This window comes from Martes martes (genome assembly GCF_963455335.1).
Source record: "Martes martes genome assembly, chromosome: X".
In the NCBI taxonomy this organism is placed as follows: Eukaryota; Metazoa; Chordata; class Mammalia; order Carnivora; family Mustelidae; genus Martes; species Martes martes.
Window position 1 is genome coordinate 37,729,613 of NC_137897.1, and position 22,091 is coordinate 37,751,703.

Below are 22,091 nucleotides of genomic sequence, written 5' to 3' on the forward strand. Positions count from 1 at the left end.
TTTGACAAATGTATACACTATGTGGTCCTTTGAGACTGTCTTCTTTTATTCAGCATAATACCTTCAAGATTCATCCATGCTATATCAGTAGTTTTTTCTCTTATTTTGATAAGTAGAACTCCATTATATAGATGTACCATAGTTTGTTTATCCATTTACCTGTTGAAGGATATTTGAATTGTTTCCAGTTTTCATTGAAACTATGAATAAAGATGCTATATAAACAGGTTTTGGTATATATGTGTAGGTTTTGGTATGAACATCAGTTTTCACTTTAGGGTAAAATACTTAGGAGTGAGATTGCTGGATCATGTATGTTTAACTTTATACTTAATTGTCAAATTGTGTTTTAAAGCGACTGTACCATTTTGCATTCTCACTGGCAGTGTGTAAGAGTTCCAGTTGTTCTGCACCCTCATTAACCCTTGGTATTGTCCCATTTAAAAAATTTCATGAACCTTGAGAGCATTACGCTAATGAATTAAGTCGAAAAGTGGAAAGACAAGTACTGTATGATTTCACTATAACTTTATGTGGAATCGAAAGAAGTAGAACTCATAGAAGCAGAGAATAGATTGGTGTTTGTCAGGGGAAATGTTGATCAAAAGGTACAAACTTTCACTTGTAAATGGGTAAATTGGGGGAATCTAATGTATAGCATGGTGATTTTTAGTTAACAATACTGTATTTTATTCTTCAGAGCTGCTTAGTCAGTAGATCTTAAATGTTCTCTTCACACGTGTGTAACTATATGAAGTATTGGATGAATTTGCTAACCTTATTGTGGCAGTCATCTCACAATATATACATAGATCATCACATCACAAACCATAAAGTTAATACAATGTTTATATGTCAGTTTATCTCAATAAAGTTAGAATTTTTTTAGCCATTCAAATAGGTATGTAGTGATCTCTGGTTTTAATTGATTTTTATAGTTTTATAGTCCTTCAACTTCATTCTTTTCCAGAATTATTCTTTCTTTGTTTTTACATTTAAATTTTATGACCATTTCATGTGTATCTACAGCAAAATCCTGCTGGAATTTTGATTCGAATTGCATTAAATCTGTAAATTAGTTTGGGGAGAGTTGTTTTAATGCTATTGAATCTTCTGATTGATGAACACAGTATCTCTCACAGTATCACGTATTTGGGTCATTGAATTTTTTCATTAGTGTTTTGTAGTTTTCAGCATACGGATTCTGCTACATGTACTTTGATAGGAGTTATACCTATGTAGTTCATATTTTTGGAGCTATTATAAATGATATTTTAAAAATTTTGTTTCTAATTATACATTGTTAGGGTGTAGAAATGCAATTTTATTTTCTGTATATTGATCTTATATCTGTGACCTTGTTAAACTTGCTTATTAGTGAGATATTTTTGGATCAGTTGTGCTTTAAGGAGCCATTAAAGAAAAAAAAAATAAGAAAAATGTCTTTTGTAATTGTCCATGCAATTACCATTTCCAGTAGTCTTTGTTTTGTGTTCTGCATCAATATTTCATCTGGTATAACTTACCTTCTTAAATTTTTAAAAAAAATTTCTTAGACTGTAGGTCTGCTAGTGTTGAATTCTTTTCAGTTTTTGCATATCTGGAAAAGTGTACTTTTATCTTTTTTTTTTTTCTTTTTTGAAGGATGGTTTTGCTGATTATAGAATTGTAAGTTGACAAATTTATTTTCCTTTCAATAACTGTAAAGATGTTGTTCCACTTTGTTCTAGCTTACATTAATTCAGGCAAGAAAATTTCCTATGCCTGTGTGCAGCCTAAGCGTCTTTCTAGGCAGTAGGCTTGAGGTAATTTTAGGGCTTACAGCCTTTGTTTTCCCTTTCTCAAAGATTACTGTCATGCATTCTCAGATATCCAACGTCTGAAAACATTTGTTTCACACATTTTCTCTTGTTTTTTAGTTCCTTCATTCGGAATAAATTTGGTCCATTTTTACTGCATCTTGCCTGCAAGCAGAAGTCCAAAGACCTAGGAATTTTAAACCTCGAAAATCCTTATAGCATGAGAGATTGAAATGTTAATTAATATGTTATTGTAGTAATTCAGATGTATGTCTTGTGCAGAGAAACTAGATTTAAGGTTTCTCCTGGGACTGATGGCGTTCATACTTTATTTCACTGATTTCAAATAGAAATTTAAATATGAGCTTTCTAGAGACTTAAACTAAGTTGAAATGGTATTTGGATGGTCAATTTTCATATTTTATGTGAAAATCTTTTAAATGAGTATTTAATGTTCAGGTAGTTTTCTTTTAAATACAGATTTTTGGTACAATATGCTCTTAGAACTGGTTTTTCAGATGAACTTTTTCAAACTAATGGAACAGATTGCTAAAAGAGCCACTAATAATAGGATATACTGAATTGCTTGATACCTTATTACTTTTATTCTTTCAATCCCTGAGTGGAAAAATTTATAGTTATGATAGACTAGAGCAGGGTTACCTTTTAGTGGTTTAATAGAAATGAACCGTTGTGAAATATCTAAGGAGTGGGTAATGCACCTGTTCCTTGATCTTTATAGTCAGCAAATAATATGATTGTGTTTTGCTTTTTTTTTTTAATTTTTTTTATTTATTTGACAGACAGAGATCACAAATAGGCAGAGAGGCAGGCAGAGAGAGAGGGGGAAGCAGGCTTCCTGCTGAGAAGAGAGCCCGATGCAGGGCTTGATCCCAGGACCCTGAGATCATGACCTGAGCTGAAGGCAGAGGCTTAACCCACTGAGCCACCCAGGTGCCCCTGTGTTTTGCTTTAATGCTCATTCTTAACAGTTTGTGGATCACAGTGGCAGACCAAATTTTTCTTAGTAATTTTTTTGAGTGTTACTGATTCTTAGGAGTTCTGTATATTCTGAATGTGAATGCTTTCTCACTATATGTGTTGAAAAGTGTATTTTCCCAGTTTATGACTTGCCTTTATAGTAGTGTTGTGTGTGTTTGTGTGTGTATTTTATAAACTGAAGTCCCAAACATTGATGTCGTTGAATTAACCTTTAACCTTTTTTTCATGACATGCATTTTTGGGGGGGGGGGGATCTGTTTTTAAAGCATTCCTAACCTATGCTGATATCAAAGACATTTTGCTGTTTTCTTCTTCTTCTTCTTCTTCTTTTTTTTTTTTTAAAGATTTTATTCATTTATTTGACAGACAGAGGTCACAAGTAGGCAGAGAGGCAGGCACAGAGAGAGAGGGGGGAGGAAGCAGGCTCCCTGCTGAGCAGAGATCCCAGGACCCTGAGATCATGACCCGAGCCGAAGGCAGAGGCTTAACCCACTGAGCCACCCAGGTGCCCCTGCTGTTTTCTTCTTAAAGGTTTAGATAAATTTGCTTTTTTACATTTAGGTCTTCAATCCATCTGGCATAGGTTTATGTATGTGTAGATATAGAAGTCTAAAGTCATTTTTGGTTTAGTCCAACCTTTTTTAGTTTTTAGCAGAGTAGTTGTGTCCAGGCTGCTTGAAGCCTAACCCTTTTTCTCTTATGGCATACATGGAAACATAGTTTGTACTAATGACCAGGAGAAACTATTGAAGGCGCTTAAGATTGATGATGGTACATAAACAGTGGCTCTGGCTGATCGGTTGCGGCTGCCCTGGCACTCTGGCTGATTTTTGCCTGGCAGCTCCAGAGGCTGAGGCTACCTCTCTTTCAGCAGCCCTGTTACACATTCCCAGTACATGTGTTAGAGAATGTTCGATGTAGAATATGAATCTCAGGGGCACCTGGGTGGCTCAGTCATTAAGCCCCTGCCTCCTCCTGCTCAGGTCATGATCCCAGGGTCAAGCCCCGCGTTGGGCTCCCTGCTCAGTGGGAAGCCTGCTTCTCCCTCTCCTGCTCCCCCTGTTTGTGTTCCATCTCTCGATGTCTCTCTCTCTCTGTCAAATAAATAAAATCTTTAAAAAAATAAAAGAATATGAATCTCAGAAATGGAGGTATATGTATGTTGTTTAGTTTGATAAGGGAGGGAGGGAATTCCAGATCCTAAATCCTGCTGGGCCGGTCTAAAATTACACAGGAAAGAAAATGTAATTAGTTAGGTTCTTTCTTGACAACAGAAGAAAATACTGGTGCATGTTTATTGGGTCAGGGAGCTGGGGATTTTCTAATTCTGAGCTCAACATATATACTGTGAAGGAAGTGGTGGTTGGTTTTGAGAAAATAGGGAACCTTTTACATCAAAAACATGGTGAAGAATTCATAGGCAGATGGAAACTGGGAAGAGATATTCTTCAATAACATTATATGTAAAAGTCTTTTTCATAGAAATAACATCCGACAAATCATTTAGGAAAAACTGTTCATAATCCAATAGAGAAATGTGTGCAGTCTATGAACAGGTTGATAGTTCATGAAAGAAATAACAAATTTAGCTAGTAAATATTTGGAAAAAAGTAATCAACTGAAAATGAGCACTTTTGGAAGATTACATTGGTTCAGCTTGCTGGTGGGATTATTAAGGCTTAAATTGTGCTTTCTGTTTGTGAGGAATTTATCCTAAAGAAATATAAATTTGCTAGATTATATTCATTGGGTAATAAGAAGAACTTGGTTAACAACCGGTTACTCTTCAGTAGAAACAAATTGTGGTTCAGCTGTTCAGTAAAATGTATGAGTTGTTAATTTTGATGCAGATCTATATGTTTTGACACAGTAAGCAGGTAATATATTGAATGAAAGAAATAGTACAAATCTTTGTATGCAGTTTTATATAAACTATTTGTATGCATGCATAGAGGAAAGTCTGGAAGGGTATATTCAGATTGATTAAAAAGTTTTTTTTTTAAAGCACTATCTTTGGGGGAGGGGCCTTTACTGTGTTGCAGTTTCTCTAGTTTTAGGGTGGTTCATTTATTTAGTAGTTAAATCTAAGTGCCTACTACATATTAGAAACTGTAGAATGCAAAGCAGATGATTTTCAGTGGAGTTTGTTCTGATAAATGTAATGTCTCCTCCTTCCTTACCCCAGTGGAGTGCTTGGTCATTTCATTCTTTGTGGATTTATGATTATTTGACAAATGCATATGAAACAAATGAATGCATACTTTACTACCAAAGATGTTAACTTGAACTGTGTATATACATATATTTTTAAAATATTTTATTTATTTATTTGACAGAGAGAGAGATCACAAGTAGGCAGAGAGGCAGGCAGAGAGAGGGGGAAGCAGACTCCCTGCTGAGCAGAGAGCCCGATATGGGGCTCGATCCCAGGACCCTGAGATCATGACCCGAGCTGAAGGCAGAGGCTTAACCCACTGAGCCACCCAGGTGCCCCTTGAACTGTGTATATTATACCAAGTACCCAGGTTATAGCAGGTATAGTAGATAAAGTTTTTTTTTTTCCTACCTTTATGCAGATTTGGCCTACTTATTTTTGTTGTAGCTGGCTTTCTTCCTATTTGTATTTTTTTTTGAAATCTGAATTAAATGTGTATAGCTGAAATGACAGGGAGAGTGATTGCATGTAAGGTTGTCTCTTTATTTCTCTAGATAAATAATAGATCCTGTGGACTAGCAAGCAAATGAGGCAAAATGTAAGCTGTAATGCCTACTGCTTTATATGGGAAATCATGGGATTACTCTGGGGTTTATTCACAGAAATCACTCTGCTGAAATTCTATCTCATACTTTACTTACCTTCAGATTTTAGAAGTAAATCATTTTAAAGATTATTCAAGACTTAATACACATGCTTGATTTGAATGAGGCTTTATAAATAACTTGACTGTACCCCGTCTGCATGGTGTTATATTTGGTATGATACAGAAAAAAATTATTTGTAAAATAACAGGTGTTTTGATAAAACAGCTTTTAAAAAATTTAATATTGGCCCTCAGGGTGGGTATCTGTGTGTCCATGTGTGAATGTAGAAATCATTAGTTCATTTGGCTGCTTGCATAAACAATAAAGGTTTTAGAGTTAATAGTCATCAAGCAACTTGTTGACAGTTCAGATAGTATGGCCTAGTGTGCTTTATTGCAGCTGTATTTGGCCTTTCTTTGCCAAATATACTAAAGAGAGCAATAAGAACACGAGGTGAACTAAGGAGATATAATGTAGAAGATACAAAAAGCAGGGTAAAACTGTATAACATTTTCCATATGTTTTCCACATGTTGTCTGAACCGGTATATTATCCTTTATATATATGAACAGTAGTGCTTTTCTGCTACAAGTGGCTTTTGAATATGGGAACTTGGTTTCTGTTTGTTTGTTTGGGTTGTACGTGTGTTTATTTTAATGTTGCTTTTTGTATGATTTAAAATAAAGCAAGGTAAGAAAATTTGGTAAAGTACTGTGAGGCTCAATCTTTCTGTGGGATGTGCGGGACCAGGAAGTGGTGATTTTAATGCTGTTCTGCTTGGTGTGGAGGGAGCTAGTTTGTGGGAGTAAAAGAGGGAGAGTTGATTATGGGGTGTCCTTTATTGGAAATGACTTTTGGGTCCCTAGGCATGGCTTGAGTTGAACAGCTAACTGCTTTAGAGGCTCTGGAACCCCAGGTACTGTTTGAAACCAGCCTCTCCTAATTAGTGACTGTGACCTTGGATGCAGTATTTGTTTTCTCTGTGGCTCAGCTTTTCTTTCTGTCTGAAGTAGGGTGTCTCTATTTCATAGAGAAATTGTGAGGAGTAAATGAATGTATGTAGAGTGCTTAGAATCATGACTGGTACATATCAAGGACTCATATTAGCTATCAACACTTTACTTATTAAATTACCCAGTTTTGATTTCAGTAGTATAATTCGATAAGAATATTTTACAATAGCAAAGTATTTTTAAAAGTTTATTTGAAAAGAATGGTAAGTAGAGTGCCATGATAGTATCTTGCATGATGCTTGCTTACTCATTAGCATCCAGCACATCCACTGAATGAAGAGGAATATGTACAGAGAGGCTGAGAAATCCAGGAGCAAGACTGAAATGCTTAAATTTTGTTATACCGACTTTATTGTGATGCAAAACATGTTGGAAATTGGAGAGAGGGAGATAGGGTACAGTAACAGATGTATAAGTTCTTGTATCTTCTCTAAAATGTTAAGTATGGGTGACAGTTAACTAGATTTCTTTTTCCTTTTTTCTTTATTTTTTTTTAATCTTTATGAGAGAGAGAGAGCATGCGCAAGAGGGTGTACGAGCGGGGGCAGGGGGTAGAGACAGAAGGAGAAGCAGACTCCCTGCTGAGCACAGAGCCCAAGCAGAATTTGATCCCAGAAACTTGGGATCATGAGCTGAACTGAAGGCAGACACTTAACCAACTGAGCCACCCAGGTGCGCCCCCTGTCCCGTCCCCCCCACCCCCCGCCATTGCCCTTTTTAAAGTAGGCCTCTTGCCCAGTATAGACCTCCAACATCTCACAATCCTGAGATGAAGACCTGAGCTGAGATCAAGAGTTGGACACTTGCTTAGCAATGCATCCCTCCATCTTTTCTGTGTGTGTTAATGATTATTTCATTAGGTGACTGGGATATTATTGCTCTTGTTCTTGTTTTAAATAAGGAAAGATGGCAACATACTCATTTATTTGTTTAAATAATTCTTAGGGACAGTTCCAGGCTGCTCTAGAACTCTACTGTTCCAAGAACTTAGGTTTTCCGGTTTTCTATGTTCCATTGTCAGCTTTGGCTTCTGACATCTAGGTGCTTCCAGCTAGGGAAGTAGGAGTTGAAGCAGAGTGTGCTCTTTGTTTGCCATTGGCCAGAGCTTAATCATCAGGCTACACCTACAAGGATGGCAGGGGATCCCAGTATTTATTCTGTAAAAACACGTCTAATTAAATTTAGGGGTTCTGTTAACAGAGAAAGAGAGGAGAAAGGATATCAGGGTCACCTAGAATCTGAAGCAAGTTGCAAAACAATGTTTATATAAATATGTAAATATTAATACTAAGGTAGGTAAAATATATCTGCTTGCATCTGCACAAAATGGTCTTGAATACAGTAGAAAATTAAAAAATTTTTTTTTTGCTTCTGGGAAAGGGAACTGGGTGGCTGGGGTTAGGATTAGGAGACAGACTTTTCACTTTATACCCTTTAGAATTGGTAATGTATACATTTTAACTTTTCAAAAAGAGTAAACAAAATTAAGTATGGAGGTCTGATGTGTAAGTTCAGGGATAAATATGTCATTAAGAACCAATAAGCCTTGGGGCGCCTGGGTGGCTAAGTGGGTTAAAGCTTCTGCCTTCGGCTCAGGTCATGATCCCTGGGTCCTGGGATGGAGCCCTGCATCGGGCTCTCTGCTCAGCAGGGAGCCTGCTTCCTCCTCTCTCTCTGCCTGCCTCTCTTCCTGCTTGTGATCTTTCTGTGTGCCCAATAAATAAACAAAATCTTTAAAAAAAAAAAAGAACCAATGAGCCTTAAGATTATAATTTTGTGTGTAACACGTCCCTCATTAAAAAGTGGTGAGTGCTCGCTTCGGCAGCACATATACTAAAAAAATGTGGCGAGTTGAAATTTCAAAAAATGACTTAGACTTAGGTAGTTTGAAAAGCAGCCCCGCAAAGGCATTGGGAGTGTCAGGAAAGGGCAAGAATCGTCATTATTTATGAGGCATATTTCTGGGAAAGATAATCAGCTTTAACAGTGCAAACATTTTTAGGGTTTGAGGGAAGCAGGTCAAGATACCGAATTTCTTTAGAAGTTTATTATTGAAATTCAAAGTGAATAAACTAATCTTGAAATTAAGTCAGGAGAGATATATTCATATGTATGTGTGTTCGTGTGTGGATATGTATTGTATATAATATTAGACATTGTATACTTATATTGTAGAAGCCCAAGAAATCTTGAAAAAAACCTACAGCTCAGAATTAGATCCAAAGTAAGAAGTCTCTTTTCTAACTCCCACTAAGATAGCTTAATAATTTATGCTTTAATTCTTTGTACAGATATAAGCCAAAGATGGCCCATTTAGTTTTTGGCATATTTAAGTTTTCCTCTTTTCTGATTGAACAGAATTAAACTTCTTTTAAGTTACACCCATTCATTGGTCTGATAGCTGGAGCTATGCAAAGTGCAAATAATCTTATTTCTGAAGAGATAACTTTTTAAATTTTTGAGTAAAGCTTTAGCATCCCTGATGATTCTCCTCAGTTAAATTTAGTTAAAATATTTTTCATACAGTTTTTCCATAATTCATCAAAATTGTAGCCCTCTGTAAGTTACCACCTGTTAAAATGTGGCACTCAGAACTGGTGATAATGTTAGAGATCTGGTCAGAGTAGACCTTGGCAAGCTGATTATTGGTGTTGATGTGTATAATATGCTTTATTAATTTGGGTCATGAATGCTTTTTTAGTAGCCATATTTCACGGATGACATGTTGACCTGTAGTCTGCTTAAATCCCTTACAATCCTCTTTTGTAAGTCAACTGGCTGCTGAACCATCTTGTGTATCTGTGGCTGGCTTTTAAGAATTAAGGGCAGGACTGCATGCTTGTCTTTATTATAGTCAACCTAAAAGTTTTTCGTTTAAAATCATTGGGTATTTAAATCTGTATTAATTCTCTACTTTAGCTAATCTCCTAAATTGGAAGAAAAATCATTTATTTAAAAGTTGCCTTTATTTGGGACGCCTGGGTGGCTCAGTTGATTAAGCCACTGCCTTTGGCTCAGGTCATGATCCCAGAGTCCTGGGATCGAGTCCCGCATTGGGCTCCTTGCTCTGCAGGGAGCCTGCTTCTCTCGCTGCCTCTGCCTGCCTCTCTGCGTACTTGTGTGTACTCTCTCTCTCTCTCTCTGAAAAATAAATAAATAAAATCTTTTTAAAAAAAAAGTTGCCTATATTTAACAATTCTAAAATATTAACAAGTGTCCTATTTTAGGTAGGCCCTGACCAGGTTCATTATACAAGACTATAATGTTTAAGCATTTTTTAATGTTAACATTAAAAAAAGCAAATGTTACATGTCTGTGTTCATAAGCTCTAAGCTTCATCTGTCAAGGTTTAGAAATAGAGGGTAATGATAATATCACTGTTCTGAGGTAACTGATTTTTCAGATAATAAAAATAAAGCAGATACTGAGCATAAATTATATTAAACATTGTGGAAAATGGTACTGTAAAGGGAGGAAGACATTGAAGTTCTCTACCTAGCTGGGAGGATCTTAGTTTACTCTCCTTTGATTCTGGTACTTAACGATTAACTTTATTTTCATTCTCATTGTTTTTTCCAGTAGTTGGTAGGGATTATGGGTGTATATGTCACTAACTATAAACAACCATAGAATGTAACAGTGATTTTTGTGAAAGGCATTGTTCATCCCCAGTGCAGGATACTTCGTTATTTTTATAGGCTTTTCATTTATAAACAGAAATTTTGCTTTCCTGATATTTAGCATAGGGATCAAATATTCAGTTATTTTTAAACTTTAAAAAATATCTAGCTCTACTCTGTCCATTAACATGTGTCTGTTTAAATAGAAATAAAAATTGAAATAATTTAAAAATTGACTTGTCGACTTCTGCTTGCCATGTTTTAAGTGCTCAGTAGCCACATGTGTCTAGTGGGGTAGCTTACTGGGCAACACAGATGATAGAACATTTTTATCATTGTAGAAAGTGCTCTGTTGAATGATGCTGATGTAAGCACAAATGATTTAAATGCAAATTTCTGACTATCCTCACATTGAAGCTAGGGTCAATCCTAGAGGAAATCATAATAATTCTTTAAATGACTTTTATAAGAATAGAAGTGTTATAGATTAATTATGAAAAATCTAGAAAATACAGGGAAGTAAAAATAACAAAATAAAGTTTCTACATGACTTTCTATTCTTAACATTTGTTTTATATTCTAGTCCTTTTTCTTCCTCCGCATGTGTGTACACGTGGGGATGATTTTACTTGTGCACGTTTCAAGTAAAAAGAGCAAGACTATAAAAGTAACCATTTTAACAGTAAATATTTTTGCTTTATAGAAGTTTCCTAAACTTTGTTCTAAATCTAAACTATCTTCTGTGTTTGTAGTTAGTCTTTTGACTAAAAATGTTACTATAAAAATACTGTTTCATTTTGGATTATTGTATGAGTTAAGAGTATTGGAAATTATCTCCGGTTATTTATTTTCCTTTAAATGCTCTTTAAAAAATTGTATTTGCCTGTATCTAATATCAGCATTTACCTCAAACACTTCAAATAAATTCATGAAGTTTCACTATGAAATGGTGACACAAGGCACTTGGAAACTTTATTCTGACTTTTTGCTCATCTTCATCCCATTTGATATTTATTTGGCTCTATCAGCATCATCTTAGACCGCCAATATTAGCTCGCAGGTGCATGCTGGCTTTGTTGGAAATTATTATGAATTTGTTAATGAAGCTTGAGAGTATGGGTAGGCGAATTTAAAATCTGCCCATTCTGGTTTTTACCTTATGTTAATGCCTTATGATAATCAGAGTTATGTATGGTATTCATTTTAGATGTGTTCCTTTGTTTTATGGGAAGTGGAAGATAAGGCAGTAAGTGATCATGGTAGTGGAGTTAAGGTATGGTGGTAAGACGGAAGTATAGGTGTTGCCATCTTTTTGCTTAAATCATGACATTTCTTCATGTTTATATCTTGAATCCTTTTCCAATATGAAACCATATTTGCTTATAAATTTAATGCTGATCAGCAGTAAGAAATTATCAGGGAGGAGTAGGAAAAGTTTCTAAATAACTAAGAGTTTAAGAAAAAAAAAATAACTATTTTAATTGAGTGTTTAATTTACAGTGGCATTAGCTTTAAAGTCACTCATTTAATGTAAAATTAAGAATTGTACTGGTGTAGCCCAGTAATTTTGTGAATTTCTCTGGTATTAAAAAGTACTGAAATATATTGTATTTTTGTGCACTTAACCATCTGCCAGATAGGATTATATATGACATAAATAGGATCTTGAAATTTCATGCCTCCAAATTATAGTAATTTCTGACACTTCAGTATAGTATTCAAACTCTTTTAATTATAGGGAAGCAGAATGAATAGTTCCTCATGGTTGTGATTTGGTACATATGCACATGTAGATAGCTAAGAGTGGAGTAAGAACTGAAGACAGCCCTTTGTGAAATGTCAGGCTTTAAGGATAGTAAAGTCGTCCGAGAAATTTGCCTTGTTTAGGATGGCTTCTCCAAACTTGATGAGTATGTATGTATGTATGTATGTGCTTTGCATAGGTAAATTTTAGGATATACATTTTGAAACTGTCCATCAGAGGCCCTATATTTTACAAGAGAGTAAAAATCAAAACATTTTAAGTGGGTACTTTGCATCAAATGCTCTTGAAGTGATGGTGAAAGGGATTATTTAGTAACGGAAACTATTCTAGTTCCTTTCTTTGTGGATACCAAATCTGGGAATATACCCAGAGATTTGAGAAATCCTATACATTTCTTTCTTTAGTGACTCTAAGACACATTCTAACACATAAGAACATTGTAGAGTAAATTGTTAGCAGGGAACTTTTGACAAAACTATTTGGGAAGCTTGAAATAATCCTGAAAGAGTGCTTTTTACTTACTGAAGGAGAAAGTAAAGAAGCAATTACTAAGTACCTATGGAATGCTAAGCAGTGTGATAAATGCTTAGAAAAGTATTCTGAATTGAATCCTTTTGTCCGCCCTCTGAGTGTTATTAAAACGGAGAGGCAGAGAGGATAAGTTCCCCAGAATCTCCTGTAGCCAATGAGAACTGGAATTTGTTAAGACTCCAGAAGTCTGTTCTTTCCATTGTTCATTTTCTCTTGCAGTCTCTGGGATTACAAAAAAAGAATAATATCCTTAAAATAGTATGTTATTTTTTTATTCAGGGAAGAAATAGTGAGAGTGAGTACATTTATATGTATTCGAGTAAGGGTGAGATGAAGACGAGTTAGAGTGGGCTTAAAGCACATCACGAGAAGACGCTTGAAAGGCAGTTTATGATAGTTTAAACTGATAGAGGTTATGACAAAAAGTTGTTCAGTATAAATGGTAGCTATTCTTACTCTGGAGATTCTCTGAATTTTTACATAATTGAATAAAGTTCTTTCAGTGTGTGGGAAAGATGGGTATTATCTGTTTATATCAACAAGTAACACCATAATAGTTTAGATGTGCAGCTTATGAATAAAGTTATCAAAGTGCTCCGTATTTGGCAAGTATTTCTGTTTTTTAGAAAGGAGAAGCACTTATGCCATGACTTAGTGGCTCTTCAAATAAATACTTAGGTATCTAAAGAACACTGCATTGACTGTGTCTGAGGTTGAAATGAAATATATTGATTTCTTGGGTGATTGAATAGAGGATATATGCTTTACCTCAGGAAGGGAATACATTTTAGGGTTTTACCTTTTTCTTAAATGTTTGTATTTTTTATTTCTAGGCTGTTCGCTGCTACGAATCTCTAATCTTAAAAGCTGAAGGAAAAGTGGAGTCTGATTTCTTTTGTCAATTAGGTCACTTCAACCTCTTATTGGAAGATTATCCAAAAGGTAATTTTTTCCCTTATTCATTACTATTTGATTTATATATATATTTAAAATAATTATAATTGCTTGTACTCTACCGAGGATACTACCGTTTTTATTTCTAAGAAATTGTAAGCTTGTGAACATCCTAAACAATGAGGAAGAAAAATGGGGTAGATAGAAATGTGAAAAATTCATGTAACTCTATGTAAATCATCAATAAGTTGACCAGTTTAACTGATAACCATCACCTACCTGTGCACTACCATTTTGTTCTACCTTGTGAAAAATCCCTGCCCTTTAAAAGCCCTTTAAAAGCTCTACCATAGTAGAAAGTGAGCCATAGGGGTGCCTGGGTGGCTTAGTCATTAAGCGTTTGCCTTTGGCTCAGGTCATGATCCCAGGGTCCTGGCATCCAGCCCCACATTGGGCTCCCTGCTCAGCAGGGAGTCTGCTTCTCCCTCTGTCTCACCCCCTTGCTTCTGCTTGCTTGCTCTCTTAAAACGTAAGATCTTTAAAGAAAAAAGAAAAAAAAAAAGTGAGCCATGGATCGACATTTTGGAGAAGTAACAGAGACTCAGTATTTCCCCTCTTTATCCTGACTGTAAAACTTCCATTTTAGCTAGAAAATAATTTGAATGAAAATCTGGTCTGTAGTCGTTGTAAAGATAAGCAGTGCAGAGAGACGGTCATATAATGAGCTTAAGCATTGGAGAAAACAGGTTTTTATTCACTTGAAATTTTTTTCCTGTAAGAAATGAGTTAAATAATTCAAGGCAGTCTCCTAAGATGTGTCCCTTTTGTAGTACCATGCTGCTGATGCAGACCACTATTCAGTTAGGAAGAGAAAGCACCCCCAAATACCACCCACTCTTCCAATATCAAAGGCAAAACCCATAGCAAAGAAAAATTGTATCCTTATAAACAAGAACATTTTAACCTTCTGATGATAGTGAACATCTGAATGTGGACCAGATAAACATAGTATACTTGTTTTCCACAACTTTATTTAGTGTGCAGAACAGCTGGCATGTTTCAGGGCTGGACTGAAGGATCGTTGCTGTTTAATGTTGATATTTTATAATGCCACTTTCATATTAGGTCAAGTGAGCACTTTTCCTAGTGAAAATTCAATTTTTGTTTGAGACAGGTGTAATATATGTGGGGTTTGAAGTTAGGCTTATTTCTCAGCTTATCTCCATTGTTTACAGTGGAATTATCGTTAGCATAATGTATATATGACCCCAGAGCTTCAGTCTTCTAATCTGAAAAGCCAGAGATAAAGGGGTTTGGAGATTGTTATGTGAAACTGGTTAGTACTTACGAAATGGCTTCAGGATAATAGGTATTAATAATTACTTAATGCTGTTAGATTTTTAAATTAAGACTAACTTATTTAAAGGAAACCGTTTTACACAAAAATACACAAATTCTCTCTACAATATAATTTTTTAATTCTGCATCTTGGAGAGCATGCTATTTTGTGTGTGTGTGTGTGTGTACATATATACACACATATATACATATATATAATACTCTTTAAAACTTTATTAACCTATGAACTTAACTATATTTTCCATTTATAAAATGTTTGGCTGTAAGGGTATGAGTCTAGGGATGTTTGTTTTATTCTTTCCTGTTTTTTTTTAGAGGTAAGGTGGGACATGTGGCAAACTAGCTGGCAGGGAGTAATCTAATAAGATGGGAGCAGAGAAAGGTAACTTAAGGATTTAAGTCCTTGAAAAGAGGTGCTCTGAGACCCATTTACTGTCATGTAGATGAACTGGCCATTGATAGCTAGGCAGTAGCTCAGTTATTTGTAATAGGAAGAAGAGGAAGATGAGAATGGATGCAGAGATATATATATATATATGTATGTATGTATTTTAGTATGTTGTAGTATTTCAAGCTGATGGCTTCTGTTTCTTTGATTTTTTTCTTAAATTTTCCTTGAGTCTTTATCGACCATATTTCCAAGTTACAAAAAAATTTCCTTTTTACATACTAATTATTGAATTCTTTCTGTCCACTCTTCGCCATCTTCCTGTAAGTTCAAAATTAGAGCCCATCTCTAGTAGGCCAGTCCACACTCCCATCACCCCTACCACCAGTTTATGGAAACATTGTTACCTCAGGCTGCTTCCTACTTCTCTCTTTGGAAACCACTGCAAGGTGAGAACCTCCAGCTCCAGCCAAATAGACATTTAATTTTGGAGAACAGATTATAAACCATAACTTTTTAGGGAGTACACATAAGCCATACAGTGAACATGTGAGTAAATTGCTCAGGTATATGTATGTAGGGGACTTATTGGCCCATTATTCTGAAGACACTTCTTTAGTTATAGTACTGAGTCCTCTTTGTGTGAACTTTTCTGAGCTTGGGGTTCCTTGTGAAAAACTGCTTCTACTTTTGAAGTACAAAATGGTAGAATCTGTTTTGTGTACATTTTGGACTGTGCTTTTTGTCCTTATTTGTCATTGTGATACCATCTTGCTTCCTGCCTTATAGGAATTCCTAAACATTTCTGATCTGCAGATGGTATACTTTATCATTACTGTTATGGATTTATTCATTAAAAAACATTTTCTGTCATGTCAGATGAATTTGAAACAGAAGGAAAAGAAGATTTCCTAAAACAGGTTTTTTTTGTTGTTTTTTAAGCCTTTCTGATTTGTAATATGTTTGAAGAGTTTTAAAGTTTCTGTCACTTGATTTGGTCATTTGGCTTCTAGGAATTTATTCTTAAAAACTAATTGGTTAGGGGCGCCAGGGTGGCTTAGTCGGTCAGTGAAGTCTCAGTGCTCTTGTCCTATTGTGGGCTGGATTCCTCTGGATTGAGTTCAGCATACAGGATATTTAGTAACGAGTACCTTTAGGATCAGCACTTGTGGAAGGTAGAGGGCAAAGAATTGGATTGAAAAGAGGGAATATTGGACAGAGGTGAGAAGTTAAGCTGTGACAGCCTTGGCCAACTCCCATGTGGAGCCTTGGAGCTAGAATGGCCCTTCAAAACTATCCCAAGTTGGGCAAAGATGACCAGGTCTTTATACTCCATCCTTTTGATACTGGGTATGGGCCAGCCTAGGAGGGAGTGTGACCTTGGGCAAGGTGGCTCTGCACCTAAAGCAGCTCACTGTTAGAGGCTCTCTGCAGGCAGGACTCCTGATACTCCTTCCTAGAAGCGAGATTTGAATTGTTTTTTAGAGTCTCTGTACCTCCTTTGCCACTCCTAACCCCAAAGCTAACTCATTAGCCTTTGCTGAACCAAACAGCTGATGGCGCTGTTAGACTGCCTTAAGCCATGAGATGGGGCAGTGATTTCTCTTCTTTGGGTTGGAAAACAACCTGAGAGATGGAGAACCCTGGACTGAAGGACAGGCATATATTCTTGCAAATATATGTGATGGACCTTAGGAATAGTATAATAGAAATTATATGTAATATCTGTAAATACATGTGGCAAATTATAGGTAAGGACAATCACTAAGTTAATTACTTAGAAAATTAAGTAGCAAATTATCTCAGAGTACACATCAAAATTCTAAAAAGAAATTATGAGGTAGGAGACTTGGGAGATAGTAAGAAATCCTAAAGTAAAACAGTTAGTTGAAGGGGAGATACAGTAATAACTCATTGCTGATATTAGCATGAAAACCATGAAAATTTAAAAAAATAGTTTCTTTGTGGTTTGTCATGCGCTGGAAGTTTTCTCTGAAATTCCCTCCAGTGATTGATTTTTTTCTCCCTTTCCTCCTTCCTTCAAGTAATTTTCTCATTTTGTTGCATTGTCTATCACTTTTGGACAAAATAAATTTTGGTTGTTTTAGTAACTCAGCAGTTACAGATGGCTAGGGTGAGTTTGATGCCAAGAGTTGCTAATGTGAAGAAGTCTTAAGTCAGAGTTGGTGAGCTCTCTTTGTCTTCTCTTCGTCGTTCTTGGGTAGAATGACAAGACTCCATCCTAGAATATATAAAATATAAGAACATAGAGTGGGTATTTTCCAATAATAGATCTTATTTGGCTTCTTCAGAAATTAACATTTTCTTAATCCTTGCATGATTTCCTCTTTATTGTTGTAGCTGTTAGAACTGAAGGTTGTGATTCTCTCTCTCTTTTTTTAAAAAGATTTATTTATTTATATGAGAAAGAGAGAGTGCACACGTGTCCGTACAAGTTGGGAAGGGGCAGAGGGAGAGGGATAGAAGGAATCCCAAGCAGACTCCCTGCTGAGTATGGAGCCCTGTGTGACCCTGGGGCTCCATCCCATGACCCATGAGATCATGACCTTAGTAGAAATCACAAGTCAGGCACTTAACCAACTGAGCCAGCCAGGCACCCCTGAAGGTTGTGATTCTTTTACTCTTTGTTTAAAACTCCTTTCAGATAGAATCACTGGAATTAGTTTGCATTGTATATATTTTTGCTATACAATACAAATTTGTGTTGAGATAGTAAAATAAAATGAAATAAAAATCCAAAATACTCACCTATGCAGGCATATAATATCCATAGAATGGATATTATGTATGTCTCTAAAAACCCATTACAGTCAAGGTGATTGTTCATATGTGGTCATTGCATTTACTCATTGCACCCTATTTCTTTGTATAACTTCATTTAAATGTATTCAGTGGTTTTCAAACTGTGATATCTATGTTTAAAAAAAAAAATCACCAGTACTTCCACTCCTTCCATTGCAATTTGGGAATCACAAGTTTTGTTCAGTTCACTCATGGTCTAGAATTAGAAAATGCATTTGAGAAGTATCCAAGAAAGCAAAACAGTGACCTTAACTGAGGTTGTCAGAATCCTAATGTCTAGGCAATAAGCACAAGTTATAGTAGCTTCAAGAACCAGAGAGCTGTTGCAGAACACATTGAAGGAACTCAAAACATATACTTTGTTTCTGTTATAGTAAGCCAAATGTGAGGTGCTAAAGATCTTGAGGAGTATATTAATTTTTTTAAGGTTTTATTTATTTTAGAGAAAGAGAGATGTGAGAGCAAGGGGAGGAGCAGAGGGAAATAACCTCCAGCGGAGTCTGACATGGGGCTCGATCCCACCACTCCGAGATCATGACCTGATCCGAAACCAAGAGTCAGATGCTTAACCAACTGAGTCACCCAGGTGCTCCAGATATATTAATTTAATAATGACAGTGTGCATTAATTATAGTTGAAAGTCTCAGTGAAGGTGCTGATGAAGCAGTAAAAGATTATTTGTTTCTTAGCTTTTCCAACTTTCTGTCTGGTTGAATCTGTAATATTAAATCTTTGCAAATGTGTGGAGAAAAGGAGATGGAAACAAAGGTCTGTTGTGGATACTGTTCACAGGGTTTCTCAAATGTTAGCATATGTTTAATACATATTAATGCTACATAATAGGGAAAAGATGTGTTTTAGGCAATCACAATTTGAGAAAGCAGAAAGGTGCTAGTGAGAGGAATAAATCAGTCATTTATATAAAATGAAAGTTAATACAAGCTCTCTAAGATATCATTTATCCAGCATATAAATGTAAACTTACAGTCTAGCCTCAGATAACAAACAAAATAAATCAAATAAATCTGTTGACCTAATAACTTTAGGCAACCACAGCCTGTTCTGGCCTAAAGAAGGCAGTCATTGCAACTGACAAATTTGAAGAATGTCAAAGAAGTACATCCTTTTCCTTCCATACCTAGACACATTGGGCTAGGGGTGAAAACAGAAATGCTGAGTTTTGTCTGCATTTAGTACACAGTCTAATATTAGGAATATAGACTGCATTTTAAACCTTCCTTCCTTGCATTTCCATCGCATGTAACTCTGCAGAAGGTTCCCTTTTTTCTGGCAAGGCTATCACCTTTAAACTACATTGTTGTTTCTTTTCATCCCGCACTGCACGTATGGACTTGTCATCAGGCACACTGTCTTTCTCTTGTTCTGATAACCTTAACTCAAAACCATAATACTTCCAAGCATGAAGTTTCTGTTATCTACTGAATCTGTCTTAACTCTCTTTACTCCCTCACTGTATTTCTCTGGAAGTCTCTCTTTTTTAAATTCCAGACAAATTATAATAAGACTTTGAACTTCTCTTTTTATTCTTCAGTTACACCTTATTCTTTTACTGAAAAAACTCTTTAGGCTGCTTGTAACTTACAAGGAATTAACTTGAATCAAACAGCTGGATGTCCACTCATCATCAGGGAAATGTACATCAGAACTATAGTGAGATCCCACCTCACACCTGACAGAATGGCCAGAATCAACAACATAAGAAATAACGTGTGGGTGTGAATGGTGGACAAAAGGGAACCCTTGTTCATGGTTGGTGGGAGTGCAAACTGGTGCAGCCACTCTAGAGAACAGTATGGAGGTTCCTTAAAAAGTTAAAAGTAGAACTATCCTATGATCCAGCAATTGCACTCCTGGGTATTTACTCCCAAAATACAAAAAGGGATTGAAAGGGATTCATGCATCCCCATGTTTATTGTAACCTTATGTACAGTAGCCAAACTATATTCATAATAGCCAAATTATGGAAGCAGCCCAAGTGTCCCATCAGTAGATGAGAGGATAAAGACGATATGGTGTATATAGACAATGAAATATTATCCAGGCATGAAAAAGAATGAAATCCTGCCATTTGCAGCAGTGTGGGTAGAGCTAAGGAGTATAATGCTGAGCAAAATAAGTGGAAGACAAATACTATATGATTCCACTCATATGTGGAATTTAAGAAATAAAACAAACAAGTAAAGGGATCAAAAAAGAGGCTAACCAAGAAACAGACTCTTAATTATAGAGAACAAACTGATGGGTACCAGAGGGCAGGTGGGTGGGGGTAGGTGAAATGGGTGATAGGGATTCAAGAGTATACTTATCCTGATGAAAAAAAAAATAATAATAAAAGGCTTAATGTCACAGTCTTAGGAAGTGGTGAGAATGTATGTTTACCTAAAGCTGCTACTTTACCTACCGTCTCCTTCCTGGGAGTTCTCATTCGATAATGTTGACCATTTCCTAATTTTAACATAAGTACACTTATTTTAACATTTATATGAATAATATGTTCATTGTTTAAAGAAAAATATTAAAAGATCAATAACCATAGAAGGTAAACAGCCTGAGAACAGAGCCATGTGTTTGCTCACATCTCTATTTCATTATATCTGGCATGGTGCTAGCCACTTAATACTTAAGAAATATTACGTGAATGTATTAAAGACCCATTGGTATTTTATCATTGAGAGACACTTGTTTTTAAACATTTCTGATGCAAATCTTCAGAGACTTTTCTATTACAATAAATTTTCAACATTTGAAAATTGAATTAAACTCTGCTACTTTCTTTAACCTGGTGTATCGTGTTAATTTCTCCATCTGAGAAACACACTTTGTAACATTTCAGTTTCCTATATAGAATCTATTTTATAGGTAGAAGAATTATTTATTGCCTGTGCAGACTGTTTCTTTCCTTTTTTGGTACTAACTGTTGTCTATCCTTGTAGCTAAATCTTTGCACACATCCATGTTTATGTTTTTAGAAGGAATACTTTGATATGGTGGGCTTACTGAGCGAAGGGGTGTGTGTGTAGTTAATCCTTTAATAACATGGGTTTAAACTGCAAAGGTCCACTTAAATGTGGAATTTTTTTTCAGTAAATACACTGTAAATGTATTTTCTCTTAGAATTTTCGTCATATTTTATTTTCCCTGGCTTACTTTATTATAAGACTACAGTATATGATACATGTAACACACAAAATATATGTTAATTGACTTTTTTTTGTTGTGGGTAAGGTTTTAAGTCAACAGTAGGCTATTAGGCAAGTTTTTCAGGAGTTGAAAGTTATGTGTGAATTTTCCACTGTTGTGCAAGGATTAACTGTATTAAAACTTTTGACATTGCTAAATTATGCTGCAAAAAATTTTTACTAATTTATGCTTACAGCACTAGTAGAATGAGAAAACTGCCTATTTCCTTAAAATTTTGCCGCTTTTGGCTATTTCCCTTATTATAACTGAGTATTACCAGTATTATTTAATTTTACCATTTTTATATGTGAAAAGCTGTATAGCACAATTTTGAAGTTAAAGGAGGGCTGACTATGTGTAATACCCTCTCCCATCTGTATAGGTCATTCTTTTATCCTTGATAATTTCCTTGTTTGTTTCCTCCTCTTCTCCTGTCTTCCTGAGGTAAAGGGCAAAATAAAGGAGATTGTGTGAGAAAGGTTACATAACACTTAAGTTGTTATAATAGTTAAATTTAACTTCTCATTGTTATTTAAACCCAGCTTCTTTGCCAATTTTTTAATACTCTTTTAAATTATATTTTTCTTCTTTTTTAATCTAAAAGACTAAATGGGCTTGTTTAAAAATGAAACTCAAAATTATGAAAAAATAATTTGAGGTCTGTTCATAAATAAAGTTGGTTCCCAGGATTAAAAAGATCTGAGCTTTGGAATTTGGTTGATAGAGAGTGGATATTAGTATGTTCGGGCACACCATTTTTTGTTAAGTGGCAAAAGGACAGTCTTGCCTGATGTAATGGTAAAAAGATTTCCTAGTAGGATGAAGAAGGACTTCTTGAGCCAATTGAGAACCCAGGGATCACAAAGTGAAGGTTAGATGATTCAGGGAAGGAAG

The 22,091-nt window shown here is 35.6% G+C and overlaps 1 protein-coding gene across 4 annotated transcripts in view; it reads left to right on the forward strand.

Moving 5' to 3' along the window:
• The window catches only part of KDM6A (lysine demethylase 6A), a 200,565-nt gene that overhangs the window by 50,087 nt on the left and 128,387 nt on the right, over nucleotides 1–22,091 (forward strand). For all 4 annotated transcript variants that reach the window (XM_080794729.1, XM_080794730.1, XM_080794731.1 and 1 more), the window contains exon 3: nucleotides 13,366–13,474. In XM_080794729.1, the coding sequence (XP_080650855.1) occupies nucleotides 13,366–13,474 (109 nt within the window). The remainder of the gene's footprint in view (nucleotides 1–13,365; nucleotides 13,475–22,091) is intronic.